The following is a 13,270-nucleotide window of genomic DNA, read 5'->3' as shown; positions in this document are numbered from 1 at the left end:
ATCTATCTATCTATCTATCTATCTATCTATCTATCTATCTATCTATCTATCTATCATTTCCTACTTAGTGTTTCTGTTCCAAGGCTTTATCTGACTTAGGGTTAGAAAATCCTCCTGCCTCTTAATTTTTAGTTGCCAATAATATTCCATTACATTCATAAGTGGATGCCCCAGTAAGACTTCAGCAAAAGCTGAAGGTCTGCAAAGTCTAAAACATGAAAACATTGAAGAGTAAGAGAAAGAACCTTGAACTGCAAAATAGACATTCTTCACTTTAGAAAATGTGGGTGTTGCTCTGTTGTTTCAGTCATGTTCTACTCTTCATGACCCCATTTGGGGTTTTCTTGGCAAAGATCCTGGCGTAATTTGCCATTTCCTCTCCAGCTTATTTTATAGATGAGGAAACTGAGGCAAATCGGCAAAAATTAAGTGACTTGCCCAGGGTCACAATCTAGTAAGTGTCTGAGACCAGATTGGAACCTGGAGAGATGAGTCTTCCTCATTCCAGGTCCTGCACTCTTGCACCATGCCACCTAGCTTCCCTTCTAATTGAGTCTACTAACTTATTATTAAGAGACATACACCAAGAGGGGATCATAAAGTAGTAGGAGAATAGCCAAACACAGAATTGCTCCTAGAATTCTGGAAATAGTAACATCTACCCTTGTGGGAGATAGAAGTGAATTGGGTAAGTAAACTCTAGGGGGGTATTACACATTCATATACTTGTAATTTGTTCAGCCACTCTTCAGTTGATGGACACCCTCTTTTTCTTCCAGTTCTTAGCTGCAACAAAAGGACTGAGGTAAATATTTTTGTTGCTATAGTGCTTTTTTTCCTCTTTTATCTCTTTGGGGGTATAGACTTAGTAGTGATATTACTGATTCAAAGGTTTGCAAGTTTAGTGACTTTTGGGCATATATCCCATAGCCCTTCCAACAACTGTCATTTTATTTTTTTGTCATCTTTACTAGTCTGATGGACATAAGGTAGAACCTGAAAACTGTATTAGTTTGCATTTATGAAACTTTTTTTCCACATGGATTTTATCACTTGTATTTCTTCCTTTGATAAATCCCAGGTCAAATCCTTTTAGCATGTATCTACTGGGGAATGACTCATTTTTTCTATTTGTATATTGGTGTGAAACTGTTATCACATTAACTTGCTCAGTTAACAATTTCCCTTATAATTTCAATTACATTGATTTAGTTTGTGCAAAACCTTTTCAATTTTATGTAATCAAAATTTGTCCATTTTATTTTCTATGATCTTCTCTGTCACTTATCTGATCATGAATTTTTCCCCTACACAAAAATCAGAGAGGTATTTTCTTCTTTGTTCCACCAAGTTGCTTATGGTGTGATCTTTTATATCTATGAACCCTTCATTTTACAGATGATGAGACTTAAGCCCCAGAAAGGGAATATGGGGATTAAATGACTTATCCAAAGTCACTTGGCTAGTAAGTATCAGAGCTGAGATTTGAACCTAGGTCCTCTGACTCCAAACTCAGTTATTTCACCATTGAAATCATGTGCTGTGATGTGAATGAAAGCATGTTAAATAGGTTCTATCTGGGTTTTGTAGACAGACCCACATCAACTTGAACATATATTGGCAGCTTCTTCCAGATAAAACCTAGTCTTTAACTCCCATATAAGTAACACACAGCTTTAATATGAAATCACAAAGGACGGGGGACTGATCTATTAAAAGAAGCTTTTTACATTTCAGGCCTGCTAACTGACGTGCTATTTTGTTTCTGTCCAAAATGCCTTTAATAGGACTTATTCCAAAGTACAAACTGGAGTTAACTAGGGCACTATGGGATGCTATTTTGGGACCCCAACACTCTGGTCTTTGGATTAAATTTTTTTTTCTTTAACCAAAACATTTTTCAATATTTGGAAAGCAACAGATGCCTGAAGCCCAGGCCACTTCCTTTCCATAATGAAGTTACGGTGATGCTTTCCATTTACTGGATCCTATTTCCCATGGTGCTTGAGTTGATTTCTAGAACTAATTGAACTGTTCAACGTAATATTAACTGCTATGGCAATATAACCAAGTAGTGTTTGAGTTAGAAATCAGCTCCCAGGGGAAAATGGATGTTCTTTATCTCTGCGAATCATCTTGGACTCTGGGCAGATGGGCCATCTTGCAATGGCTGGCACAGATCATAGACACAGAAGATGCTGTTACATTACAATGCACACTTTTAAACTGAAATTTACTTAGCCACTTTGGCCAATAGGTATGTTACAGATTGAGTCTTCTCTCTAGGGTCACGGTTAATAGGGGCTTTTGGGAACATAGTAACACAATGATAGCAACAGAAAACCCCAGCTCATTACTTCCTTAAAGTTTTCAGTATTGGGTCAGGAAGGAAGATGAGTTTTCCCCCTGATTTTTGCCATTCTTATACAAAACTAACGGTAATTTTCTCTACATCAGCCTGGTTTTATTATATGGGTTGTGCATAGTAACATCTTTCTTAATGTCCAAGTCACTTGTGGGAGAAGCCTGGGCACCAGGCCCTTGGTTGAAGAATTTGCTAATATACCTTCAAATTCTTTTCTTTTCTTTAACATCTCTATTATTCAAGGCTGGGAAAGAAGCTTTGTGCTGTGTAAGTCATAGCATGCAGTGACAGGGTATCATGAGTTCACGGTGGGCATAATTCTATGCTATGAATACCTTTCACCAAATTCTTAAATTGACTTGTTTGAAATGAGCATTGTATCATGCCTAATCAAAACTTGCATAAGAACTTGCAAAATTGGCATAGGGTATCAAGGAGAAAGGAAGGGAAATATAAGTTTGACCCACCCTTATTGTCCAGCTTTGGCTTACAGTACAACATTTGGTAAATGACCTTATTCAAATGTTTGTTTCCAGTTTTTACATAGGACCTTAGAATTATAAAGAAGTAGAGTTGGAAGGGATATCTGAAGTCTTTAATTCAACCCTTTCATAAAGCATGAATCCGTTAGGCCACCTTCCCACTCTGGAGTCCTATGTTTGCTAAGATATGATTGCTATCTTTTTGGGGAGAATAAAATAAATTGATTCTTACATCAATAACTCCTGTAATGATTAGTATTATCTTAAAATCCATTTATTAAATGTAATTATTTTCATGTGATATTATATAAATGATACACAGAGTAAACTGGACTACAGTATAATCCTAAATGTCCAATTCAATAACAGTCTTAAATGAAGAATTGTACAGTATAATCCTAAATGTCCAATTCTACAATTTTAAATGTAGAATTGTACATTACAGCTGCATGTTTGCAATCAAATGCAGTATCACTGTAATATATGGACATATGATAAGAAAAAAATAACACTAGTCTTGGAATAAGAAGACCTGGATTTGAATCCTGGATCAGCCCCTTCCTGGCTGCATGACCTCAGGGTAGTAATTCGCCTCTCTGGGCATCACTTTCTTCATTTGTAAAAGAGGTAAATGATTCTTGGTCCCAGGGTTTGGGGAGAAAAGAACTTTGTGAATCTTAAAATGATGATACTATCTGTAGAACCTGCTTCACAGTTTGTCTTGATCATCAAGTGGGATAATGGGTGACTAGTCCCTGGGACATTCTCTTTCATATGTGAGCCCCACAGAAAATCTTTGCTTGGTATGAATCAACTTGGTTAGCACCAACTCAAAAATGTTCCCATCCAGAGGGACACCTTAGTTCAACTGAGAGACATTTAATTAAATAGAATAACAAGTAAAGTGATGAGAAGGTTCCTTCGATTCACGGATGAGACATGATTTCCCACCAATGGGGAAGAGAGCAGATAAATTGGAATTGTACATGAGAGAAGCAAACCTGGGGACCATATGTGGCCAGGACATATGTATAAAATGATACAAGCACAGGATGCATACATGGAGGGGGTACTCCTGCAGGGAACATGTGTGGTACCACTACAGGGAGCTCAGTTCTGATTTTGCTGCTGCTCTCTTCTAAATTTCTTTGTTCTTAATTAATCTGTTGGTCAGTTTGCTGGTCTCATGGTCACTGATGGGCACATCACATCTTCTGGATATCGAATCTCCATTTAAAGTTGGGCACTGTTCTAGTGGTCACTGTTGGATGTCCCTTAGCATATCTCTGCTTCCACCTTCTGAATTTTATCTTTTTAGGACTTACCTGATGACCACTTCAGCTTTGGTCTGCTACAGTTTGGTAAATGGAAGTCCTTTTTATGCAGATAAGGGCAGTGGAGGGGTCATGAAATGCACTCTAGGCCACCAATGGCTAAGGCCCTCAGTTGTTCTTTCATCCTTATTTGACTTAAAGCTATGGCTCATTACTGAAAATCAATAGAAAAATGTTAAGTTTTCCAAAGATATTTAATCAATAAAGTTAAAATTAGCTGGTAATGAGTAGAGTGCTGGCCCTGGAGTCAGGAGAACCTGAGTTCATATCCAGCCTCAGACACTTACCACACACACACACACACACACACATACACACAAAGTAGCTGTGTGACCTTGGGCAAGTTACTTAACCCCAATTGCCCTCCAAAATGCAGAAAATAAATTAGCTGGTAATAAAAACAATAACCAGAGTTTACATAGAATTTTAAGGTTTGTGAATCGCTATACATGAGTTATCTCATTTGATGCTACCCTGTGAGGTAGGTGATAGTATCTCCATTCTACAGATCAGAAAACAGAGTAGTTAATTTACTTGTCTCAGAGCCACATAGTTAATAACTATCTGAATCAGAATTTGAACTCAGGTTTTCCAGTCTCTGAGTTCAAGTCTGTATTTCTATACTACCTAGATAAGATGAGAACCAAAAGAACAGCATGGCAGAAAAAATGGGGGGTCTTGGAATGAAAACATGAGGTACCAGGGATACCCTGTTTTGCTCAAAGATTTATTTTCCAACTTTGGATGGTGATAAATTGAAATTATTTTCCAGCTTATGTTCGAGGATTTACCGCCTTGATAATTATCATCCTGGGAGTCTTCATTATCTATGTAATATACAGGTCAGTTTGTTTTAAAAGCATTTTTCAAAGTTACATTTAGGACTTGGAGTATAATGAAATAATTAGGCATGATGATTCTGAGATCCTTCCTCCCTCTGACTCAATGATTGTATGATCCCTCTGCCTTCTGTAACCTTAGACCTCCTGCTGGTCGACCTTCTCCTCCCCATACAACTTTGGATTTTGCAATGTGAAAGCAGAAGACCACCTCTACAATCCCTATCTCAATTGCCTCTTTAGACTCTTGCAGCATTTCTGCCATTGTTCAGGCCGCTGTCTAGGCTTGTTCTCCTCAAAACTCCAATTCACATTCAAGCTTATGGCTATTGCAGCTCTGCTGATAGTCCATTTGCAATTAACTAAGCATTTGCCCTTCATGTCCCACCCTTGTTGAGGGTCTAATGCTCTCCTAGTGGCCTTGGCTTGATCTGGCCCCACAGCCCTCACTACTACCTTTTCTCCTTCCCTTTCGGATCTCATTCGAGCAACTGAGAAGCTTTTTTCCTTCATTGGTGAACATAGTTATCAGATAGAATAGGGTGGTGATGAGGATAGAGAGTGGTAAATCATAATGGACCTGGAGAAGTCCTGGACAAAATGGAAGAAATTTCCCAAATCTGACTAGTCAGTGTTCTCTCTTGTCCCCCACTAAGCCTCTTACCCAAGAGCTACTTATTGAGGCAATAAATATTCATTAAACACCTTTTATTTGCAAGGCACATTGTTTATTATGTACCATATGATATTCAGGGAGGGCATTTTGTCACTTAAAGGAGTCAAGGGCTTTTTGGCCAGGTGTTGATCCCTTGGATAGACTGCATCTATGTTTCAGTCTGACTGCACACCTGTGTCCAAATGTCTGTCAGTTCTTGCTTTTTGACATGGAAGAATGCCCAAAAAACCTACACCAAGCATTCTTGACTATCTCGTCCTGTTATAATTCCTAAGCACTTTGTCCTTAGAGATATCAGAGGCAAGGTAGTATGGTGAAAAGAAAACTGGATTGTAAGGACATTTGAATTCTAGTCCCAGTTCCCATTAATTAGGGTTTATCTCAATCTCTTATCACTTCCTTTTCAATGTCTGTGGAAGGAGAGGATTGGAAGATTGGATTTAGATGAATGCTGTGGATTGGACTCTAAGCCTGTTAGTATAAGTAATTTCAGCTAGCTTGTTGTCTACTAGTCCCTAGCCCTTGCATTTCCCTAGTATTCTGTTCTAGAGTGGAAGGGAAATACAGTAAAGGAAATATGACAAGCCTAAAACCCCAAAAGGCAAATAGTATGCAATCTTGTTTTCCCAAGATTTCTACTGTTCCGTTAATTGTTCTGAACTCTGTTGAAGTCACAGTTTGTTGTCATAGCATTTTAGAACTATACTGAGTCTTTAGTTTAATCTCATTTAGTAGATTAATAAATGGAGGCCTAGAGATGTTTTGTGACTTACAGTAGAATATAAGCTCCTTGAAGGCAAGGACTATTTTCATTTTTTGTCTTTGTATCCCCAGCTCTTAGAACTATATTGAGTATAAAGTAGGCATTTAATAAGTTCATGTTACATTCTAGAGAATGTAAATTATTTGAACTCTGGGACTGTTTAATTAACGTTTTTAAATTCTAGCAGTGCCTGGCTTGTAGTAGCACTTAATTATTTGGGGTGTGTGTATGTGTGTGTGTGTGTGTGTGTGTGTGTGAGTGTGTGTGTGTATGTGTGTGTGTTGTTTGATCATCTGTTGAATTTAATTGAATAAAATTTGTCAGCAGAATTGAAACTGTAATTCAGCTCTTTTTACTCCCCTAGTGATCTTTCCATTATGCCATGCTGTTGCTATTACTCTGATGATTTCTAACTTACGAGAAAAAAAAATGTCATTTTATTTATTTATTTATTGGTATAAAAAAAGAAAATTCTAAGTCATGGAGTTAATGTCTCACTATTTGATGGTCAAATGAGGGAATAGATTGGTAATCCTTTGAGGTTTCTGATATCTGATTTCTATGATTGAAATTCAAAATATTATTTTTATCAGAGTTGTACAGGGCAGAAATGAAAGAACAACTAAAAAGCTGTGTGGATCACAACAAAAGAAGAACAAACTGGGACTGGAGAATAACACAGTGAATTGTGAAATGTCTGATAAAGAAGGTACTAAGTTACTGTACATAGAAATCATAGAATTCTAGAATCTCAGTTCTGAAAGGTCATCTGGCTCAAAGGCCTTCCCAAAGCACAAATGTCCACCACCATACTGCCTAGGAGTGGTAGACACCATGGTTCTGATCAGAAATGAAATAGATGAGAGAACAAATAGATATTCTGTTTTTTAATTTGGTTGTTTGTTAATTTAGCCGACCTAATTGGTCCCTCCCTCTCCTAAAATGCATAGTCTATGATTTTAAAAGGTAAATGCTACTCTCACTTTCATTTTTAAAATTTTTATTTCCTTCTATTTTATTCCCTTGCTGTAAAAACCTTTTTCGTGCCAACTTATAAACATGACTAACTGAATCAAGAGAAGAAAAAACTGATGGCTTTCAGTGAGAAACCAAATCAAGAGATGCCTGAAGATGAAGGTACTAAATCCCACTGTATATAAATTATAGAAGCCTAGAATTTCAGTATTTAAAGGATCTTTATTGGTCATAGAGCTCAAGTCCCTCCCCAATGCATTAATCCCCTTTGCAATATTCCCTGTGAGTTGTAGACAGCATGACTTTGATCAGGAATGAAATAGTAGGTAGAAAAGTAAACCAACAAACAACACTAGTTTTTATACAAATACAATAATTCCATTTATAAATTTGGACAACAGTCTATTTGCTCTCTTTCTCCGTCTTTGTATCTCTTTCTGTCTCTGTTTTTGTCTCTTTCTCTCTTAGAATGGTAAATTTCATTCTCAACTTCTATTCCTTTGCTATAAAACCCAATATGGGATGGAGCTTCCTAGGACTTAGGTATTTATATGCATAATCCCCCCCCCCAACCTTTCCCTTTTTTTTTTTTGGCTTTTTTGGAGGGCAGTTGGGGTTAAGTGACTTGCCCAAAGTCACAGGGCTAGTAAATGTGTCAAGTGTCTGAGGCAGGATTTGAACTCAGGTCCTCCTGACTCCAGGGCCGGTGCTCTATTCACTGTGCCACCTAGCCACCCCAAACCTGTTCCTTTTAACAGAAATGGACTCTTTCCCTCCAATGGTGCTACTTCTTACTACAAAACTCTCCTTGGTTTTAAGGAAGTCTTAAAGAGGAATTAAGATAGCTACCACTGAATTTATTACAATAGTTGAAGAGTACAGTAAATGGTGTGGAGTAATAAAGTACTCTTCCTTTGACTTTGAGCAGATGGGGTTTTCACACCTGTTTTAAGAGCTCTTTGAAAGCCTTGAAAAGGACCTTTTGTTCTGCCTAAACTTTAATTCCAGTGACCTGTCAAAGGTCCAAGTACCACGAGGAGAACAAACCCTTTATCTTTTGTCCTCGACATTTTTTAAATGAAGATGAAAAAACAAATGACATGTGGTTGAAATTCAAATGAAGTCTTCCTTAACAAAGACCAAAAAACTATTCTATTAGAAAAATATTGAATTATACTTTTGAGGGACACTGGATTTAAATGGAATTCCAGGATGTCTGTGATTGGTGCACACACAATATTTTCAAGAAATGAATTTTGACAACTTTCACTAATTTATCGATGTCTTTGTAGGAGAGTATATTTCCTTATGAGTCTATTACATTTACATATTTCATCTGACATATTATTCTTTGCTATTCATATATCTTAGGAATAATAATAATGTCTGACATTTATTTAAAACTTTAAGGTTTGCAAATACCTTTACTTATGTTATTTTCTCATTTGAGTCTATGTTTTTTGTCATTATCACACAAGCTGACTGAACATGTAGGGAAGAGTTTCTTGTGGTGATTGGGAAATCTCACCTTAACTATTACTTCTGAATTCAAAATCCTCTCATTATCTCTGCCCCATGTACTAGAAATGCTTTCCTTCCTTTAGAGGTCCTGTTGACCTCCTCTGGTAAGAAAAGTAAAGTATTTTAATTAATAGCAAAAGAGGGTAATGGCGACAGTATCAGACATGGTGGGGCAGCAGATTTCTCTACTGTTCTCTGGAGAGAAAATCAGGTACTTCTGTGGCTTAGAACAAACCTCTTTTTTCCTGATGTTAATATAGTAGGGATTTGTCGTTCATAAAATTTTCTAGGGAATCTGCTGACCACAGCTACTAGTCCCTGCATGTGCTGGTTTTAACTCTGGGTCTTGACTTAACCATTATCAATGGATCAGCAATATATGACTTTTAAAATTAACTTATTTTCAACTATGCTTCTGGTCTCATAGACCTGTCAGTATGCAGGAGAGGGAAGAGGGAACTTTTTATGATTACAATCTAAGGCTGGAGAAGGCTTAGTAGATAGGAATCTCTGCACTCTGTTGGTTTTCATTACCTTTCACCTTGCCTCCTCCCTCTCTATCCCTGTTTCCTAATTTGCTTTTACCTCTGGGATTTTCAGTGTCCTTAACCACCGGTGCCCCACTTCTTATAAATAGCTCCCTGTAGACCTTGTCCTAGTATCTTCACCTCCGTCACCTATCCCATTTATAACTGTGAGCCAAAACGGCTCTGTTGTCCAAGCATGCATCAGCTAAAATGAATGGTATTATAATTATGCACCGACTAAAAGTATTTTGTCTAGTGAAGACAGGAGAAATCCTGTTCAGTAACTAGTTGAAGAATTTGGAAATGGTAAGCACTGTTTACTGAATGCACATGGATGCACACGTAGCTGGATTCCTTAATAATGTACCTTTTTTCCTAGAACAGGTTGCTCTGCCTGTGTCCCTGTCTTTCAGAAGAGATCCTCATTTTCCCTGCTAGTGAAATATTCTGGTTATACTAGACCTTAATCGAGCGAGGCTTTCACTGGGTGCCCAGATGAATTGATGTCCTCCCTTTTTGCTTCATGTTTGGGGATGAGAGGAAACCCGCTGCTATAGTGTTTATTTGTACCTCATGTGACATCCTTCTCTCTCCTCACCTCTACCCTCAAACCCTTAACCCTTATAATCTTAAGAATCTTATTTGTGTCTGAAAGGGACTTCATGAGTTCAAAAGTTTTGTTTGGATTCCCTGCTTTTCTAGTATGATTGGTTTGATTTCCAACGTAGCTGCACACCTTTGCATTCTCCTTGCTGCTCTCCTAAAACAGTTCTCCCGTTGCTTTTCATCATGATTGCTGCACCAAAGCTCCAGATGCTTCAGGAACCCTAGAGTCTGAGGATCCACAGGTTTGATCTGATCCTTAATTACCAGCCTCTAGTTTGTTGAAACCAGTGGGGCTGCATCCACAACCAATCCCTCAGCCAGCTTCCATCCCCAAGACAGCCTTGACTGGCTCCCTGGTTGGGTTCTGCAGCTTCTCTAGTCTTTACCTTCTCATGAAGTCCCCTATTTATAATACTTCTCTTTTTTCATCCCCAGTCAATTAATAAATGCCATGTCCTTCACTTGCAGATCATGATTCCCATCAACTACCTCTGTACCAATTAAGGAAACGTGATCCTCTAAGGATACAAAGAGTCAGAAACATTCCCATTATAATCACGTTGTCTTAACCAAAGGCATTGCTGTTGACTAGTAGATAGAGTACTGGACCTGCATCCAAGGAAGTCTAGGTTCAAATCCTACTGTTGACACTAAATGACTCTGGGAAAGATGCTTAAACTCTCTAAATATAATTTCCTCCTTCATAAAAAGGGAATAATATTTATAGTACCCACTTCTAAAGGCAGCTAGGTTCATGAGTGGATAGACTGCTGTCTGGAGTTAAGAAGCTCTGATTTCAAATCTGGCTGCAGACGTTACTAGCTGTATGACCCTGGACAAAGCACTTAACCTCTATTTGCCTCAGTTTCCTCAATTGTAAAAAAATAACATCTACCTCATAGGATTGTTGTGAGGATCAGATGAGGTAATGTTTGTAAAATGCTTAGGACAGTTCCTGGCACATAGTAGGTGCTATACAAATGGTTTTCCCCAAGGATTGTTGTGAGAATCAAACATGGAAAGTACCTTGAATAACTTAAAGTGATTTATTATTATTATTCCATAACCTTGAAGTTTTATTGTGCCAACCTGGGGCAGCAAGAGCAATTGAGTAGTCTGCTTAGACGTGTGGTGCCCTCCCCTAGTATCAGTCATGTCTATGAAGGTGACACTATATTTCTGAAGGGGATGATAGATATTTTGAATCTATGGTGCTCTTTCTATAGCAGATAATTGCTTTCTCCAAGTTAATTTGCAGTGCTGGATTTGGAGTCAGGAAGACTCTTACTAGCTGTATGATCTTGGGCAAGTCATTTAACCTCTGTCTGCCTTGGTTTCCTCACCTATAAAATGGGGATAATGATAGCAACTATATCACAGGGTAGTTATGAGGCTCAAAGTTAATATCTACAAGGCACTTTGCAAACCTTAAATCACTAAATAAAAGTGAGCTATTATTGTAGCTATTTTTCTATCTACTCTGCAGCTTAGAGGATTAAGGTCTTTGTTAACACAGGGACAATGAACATATTCTCATATTTTTCCTGTACCCCTAAGGACTTGAGTCCATCCCACACTCACAGGGAAATTTTTACAAAATCTTTTATAGCTAGCAGTGATTGAAAGAAATGAGAGTTTCCATTCTTAGGTAGCTTACTGAGAACAACTGAAAAGCAATCACCACCACATGTCTCTATTCTACTGGCACAGATATGGTTGCGTTTCAGTGGGGGAAAAGGGTGGATAGGGCAAAAAGAACCAATCAGAGTTCACAAAGGAGCTAGTGATGCCCCAGGGTTGTACTGAGATCCATCAGGTTCCTTAGAAGCACTGATCATATCATTTCTTGATTAATAAAATGTTCGCCTGTCTTGTGGCATATAGAGATGTTCCTAAGACTTCATGAGATCTTGGTTTGCTGATTGTTGTGACTGAAAATTGCTTTTGCTTCTTTTTGTTGTCATCTATTTACAGTGCCGATTCAGGAGGAAGAGTTGGAATAAAAGGACACGATAAAACCAAGGAGGAAATAACCAGTAGTGATGATTAAGGGACGATTTCTTTAGCAGGTCAGGTTCCCTTATTTTATATGATGGAGCTGTCGTTTTATCTGGAAAAAGAATACAAATGTTATTTTCCAAAGTGCTATTTGTGATGCATTTTCTTTTTCAATCCTATTTTTTTTTTGTGGAGGGAGGAATAGAGAGAGGGAGGGAGGTGAGGAAGGGGAGAGAGAAATGGAAATAAATTTATTAAGTGCTCACTGTGTGTCCAGTACCGTGTGTGACAAATGGAAAGTCTGAGGGACATAATTTCTGAGTAATTAATTCATTAACTATGTCTAGCAAATAGTTAATAGATTGAAGTCAGTGGTTTTCTCTCATAAACCAAAGACACCCCACCTTCCCAAAACACTGAATGCTTAAAAAAACCTTTGGAAAACAGAATGTATTTGAGAGTGAAAATCAACTCTGATTGGTTAATAATCAATGAGGGAGTGAACATACGAATGAGGAAGAGAACAAAAAGTCTTCAACTCCCCCTGCTGCGGATATGACCCAATCATGAGATTTAGCTGCCTCCAACAATCTGGACAAAAGAATCCCCCTCTATCCAGACTACTATGGTTGGTTTTCTTCTTGGTAAGTTGAGTCAACCTTAATTCTAATGGAAGATTCCAAGGATGGGCTTATTTCCTAAGGGCAAGATCTCACCTGGACTGGATTCTATCTTCTAGTTGGGTGAGGTCCAGCCTGTACCTAGAGGATTTGGGCAATCTCATCTATCAGCAATGTCCTTCAAAGACTTATTGAATAACCTCCAGGGGCTTGTTTCTGAATGAGGAAATAGGAAGGGAAAACCTTAGTCCTAATGCAATAATTGGTTATTAATATGAGAGAAGTAATCATTTCTCTCATGTGCAAAGCACTAGTAATACAAATACAAAAGCAAAGATATCTTTGACCTTAAGAAACCTACATTTTAATAAGAAGTAACACATATTAAAGAATGATAGCCAGGGAAGGTATTATGTTTTGGAAAGTTATAGAGATGATGAGTGGAGCCATCCTTTCCCATGAAGGAGTTGATTGACTGGTGGTTCCAGGAAGAGAAAGAGGGAGTGTGGTGATGGGAGAAGGGGGAGATGTTAGAGAGAACACTTATGCATTATCAAAGTAGAT

The 13,270-nt window shown here is 38.0% G+C and overlaps 1 protein-coding gene across 1 annotated transcript in view; it reads left to right on the top strand.

The window, feature by feature from the left end:
- The window catches only part of TEX29 (testis expressed 29), a 30,847-nt gene extending 18,529 nt beyond the window's left edge, over positions 1–12,318 (top strand). Inside the window, exons 3-6 of the mRNA XM_069093940.1 lie at positions 4,954–5,023; positions 7,053–7,168; positions 7,537–7,596; positions 12,063–12,318. Of these exons, the coding sequence (XP_068950041.1) occupies positions 4,954–5,023; positions 7,053–7,168; positions 7,537–7,596; positions 12,063–12,091 (275 nt within the window). The 3' untranslated portion in view covers positions 12,092–12,318. The remainder of the gene's footprint in view (positions 1–4,953; positions 5,024–7,052; positions 7,169–7,536; positions 7,597–12,062) is intronic.
- Positions 12,319–13,270: the final 952 nt, after the last annotated feature.

The sequence above is a fragment of the Petaurus breviceps genome, unplaced genomic scaffold (assembly GCF_028583685.1).
Source record: "Petaurus breviceps papuanus isolate PSGF00001 unplaced genomic scaffold, PetGlider_PUasm1.0 214, whole genome shotgun sequence".
In the NCBI taxonomy this organism is placed as follows: Eukaryota; Metazoa; Chordata; class Mammalia; order Diprotodontia; family Petauridae; genus Petaurus; species Petaurus breviceps.
This window is presented reverse-complemented; position numbering and strand designations above follow the sequence as displayed.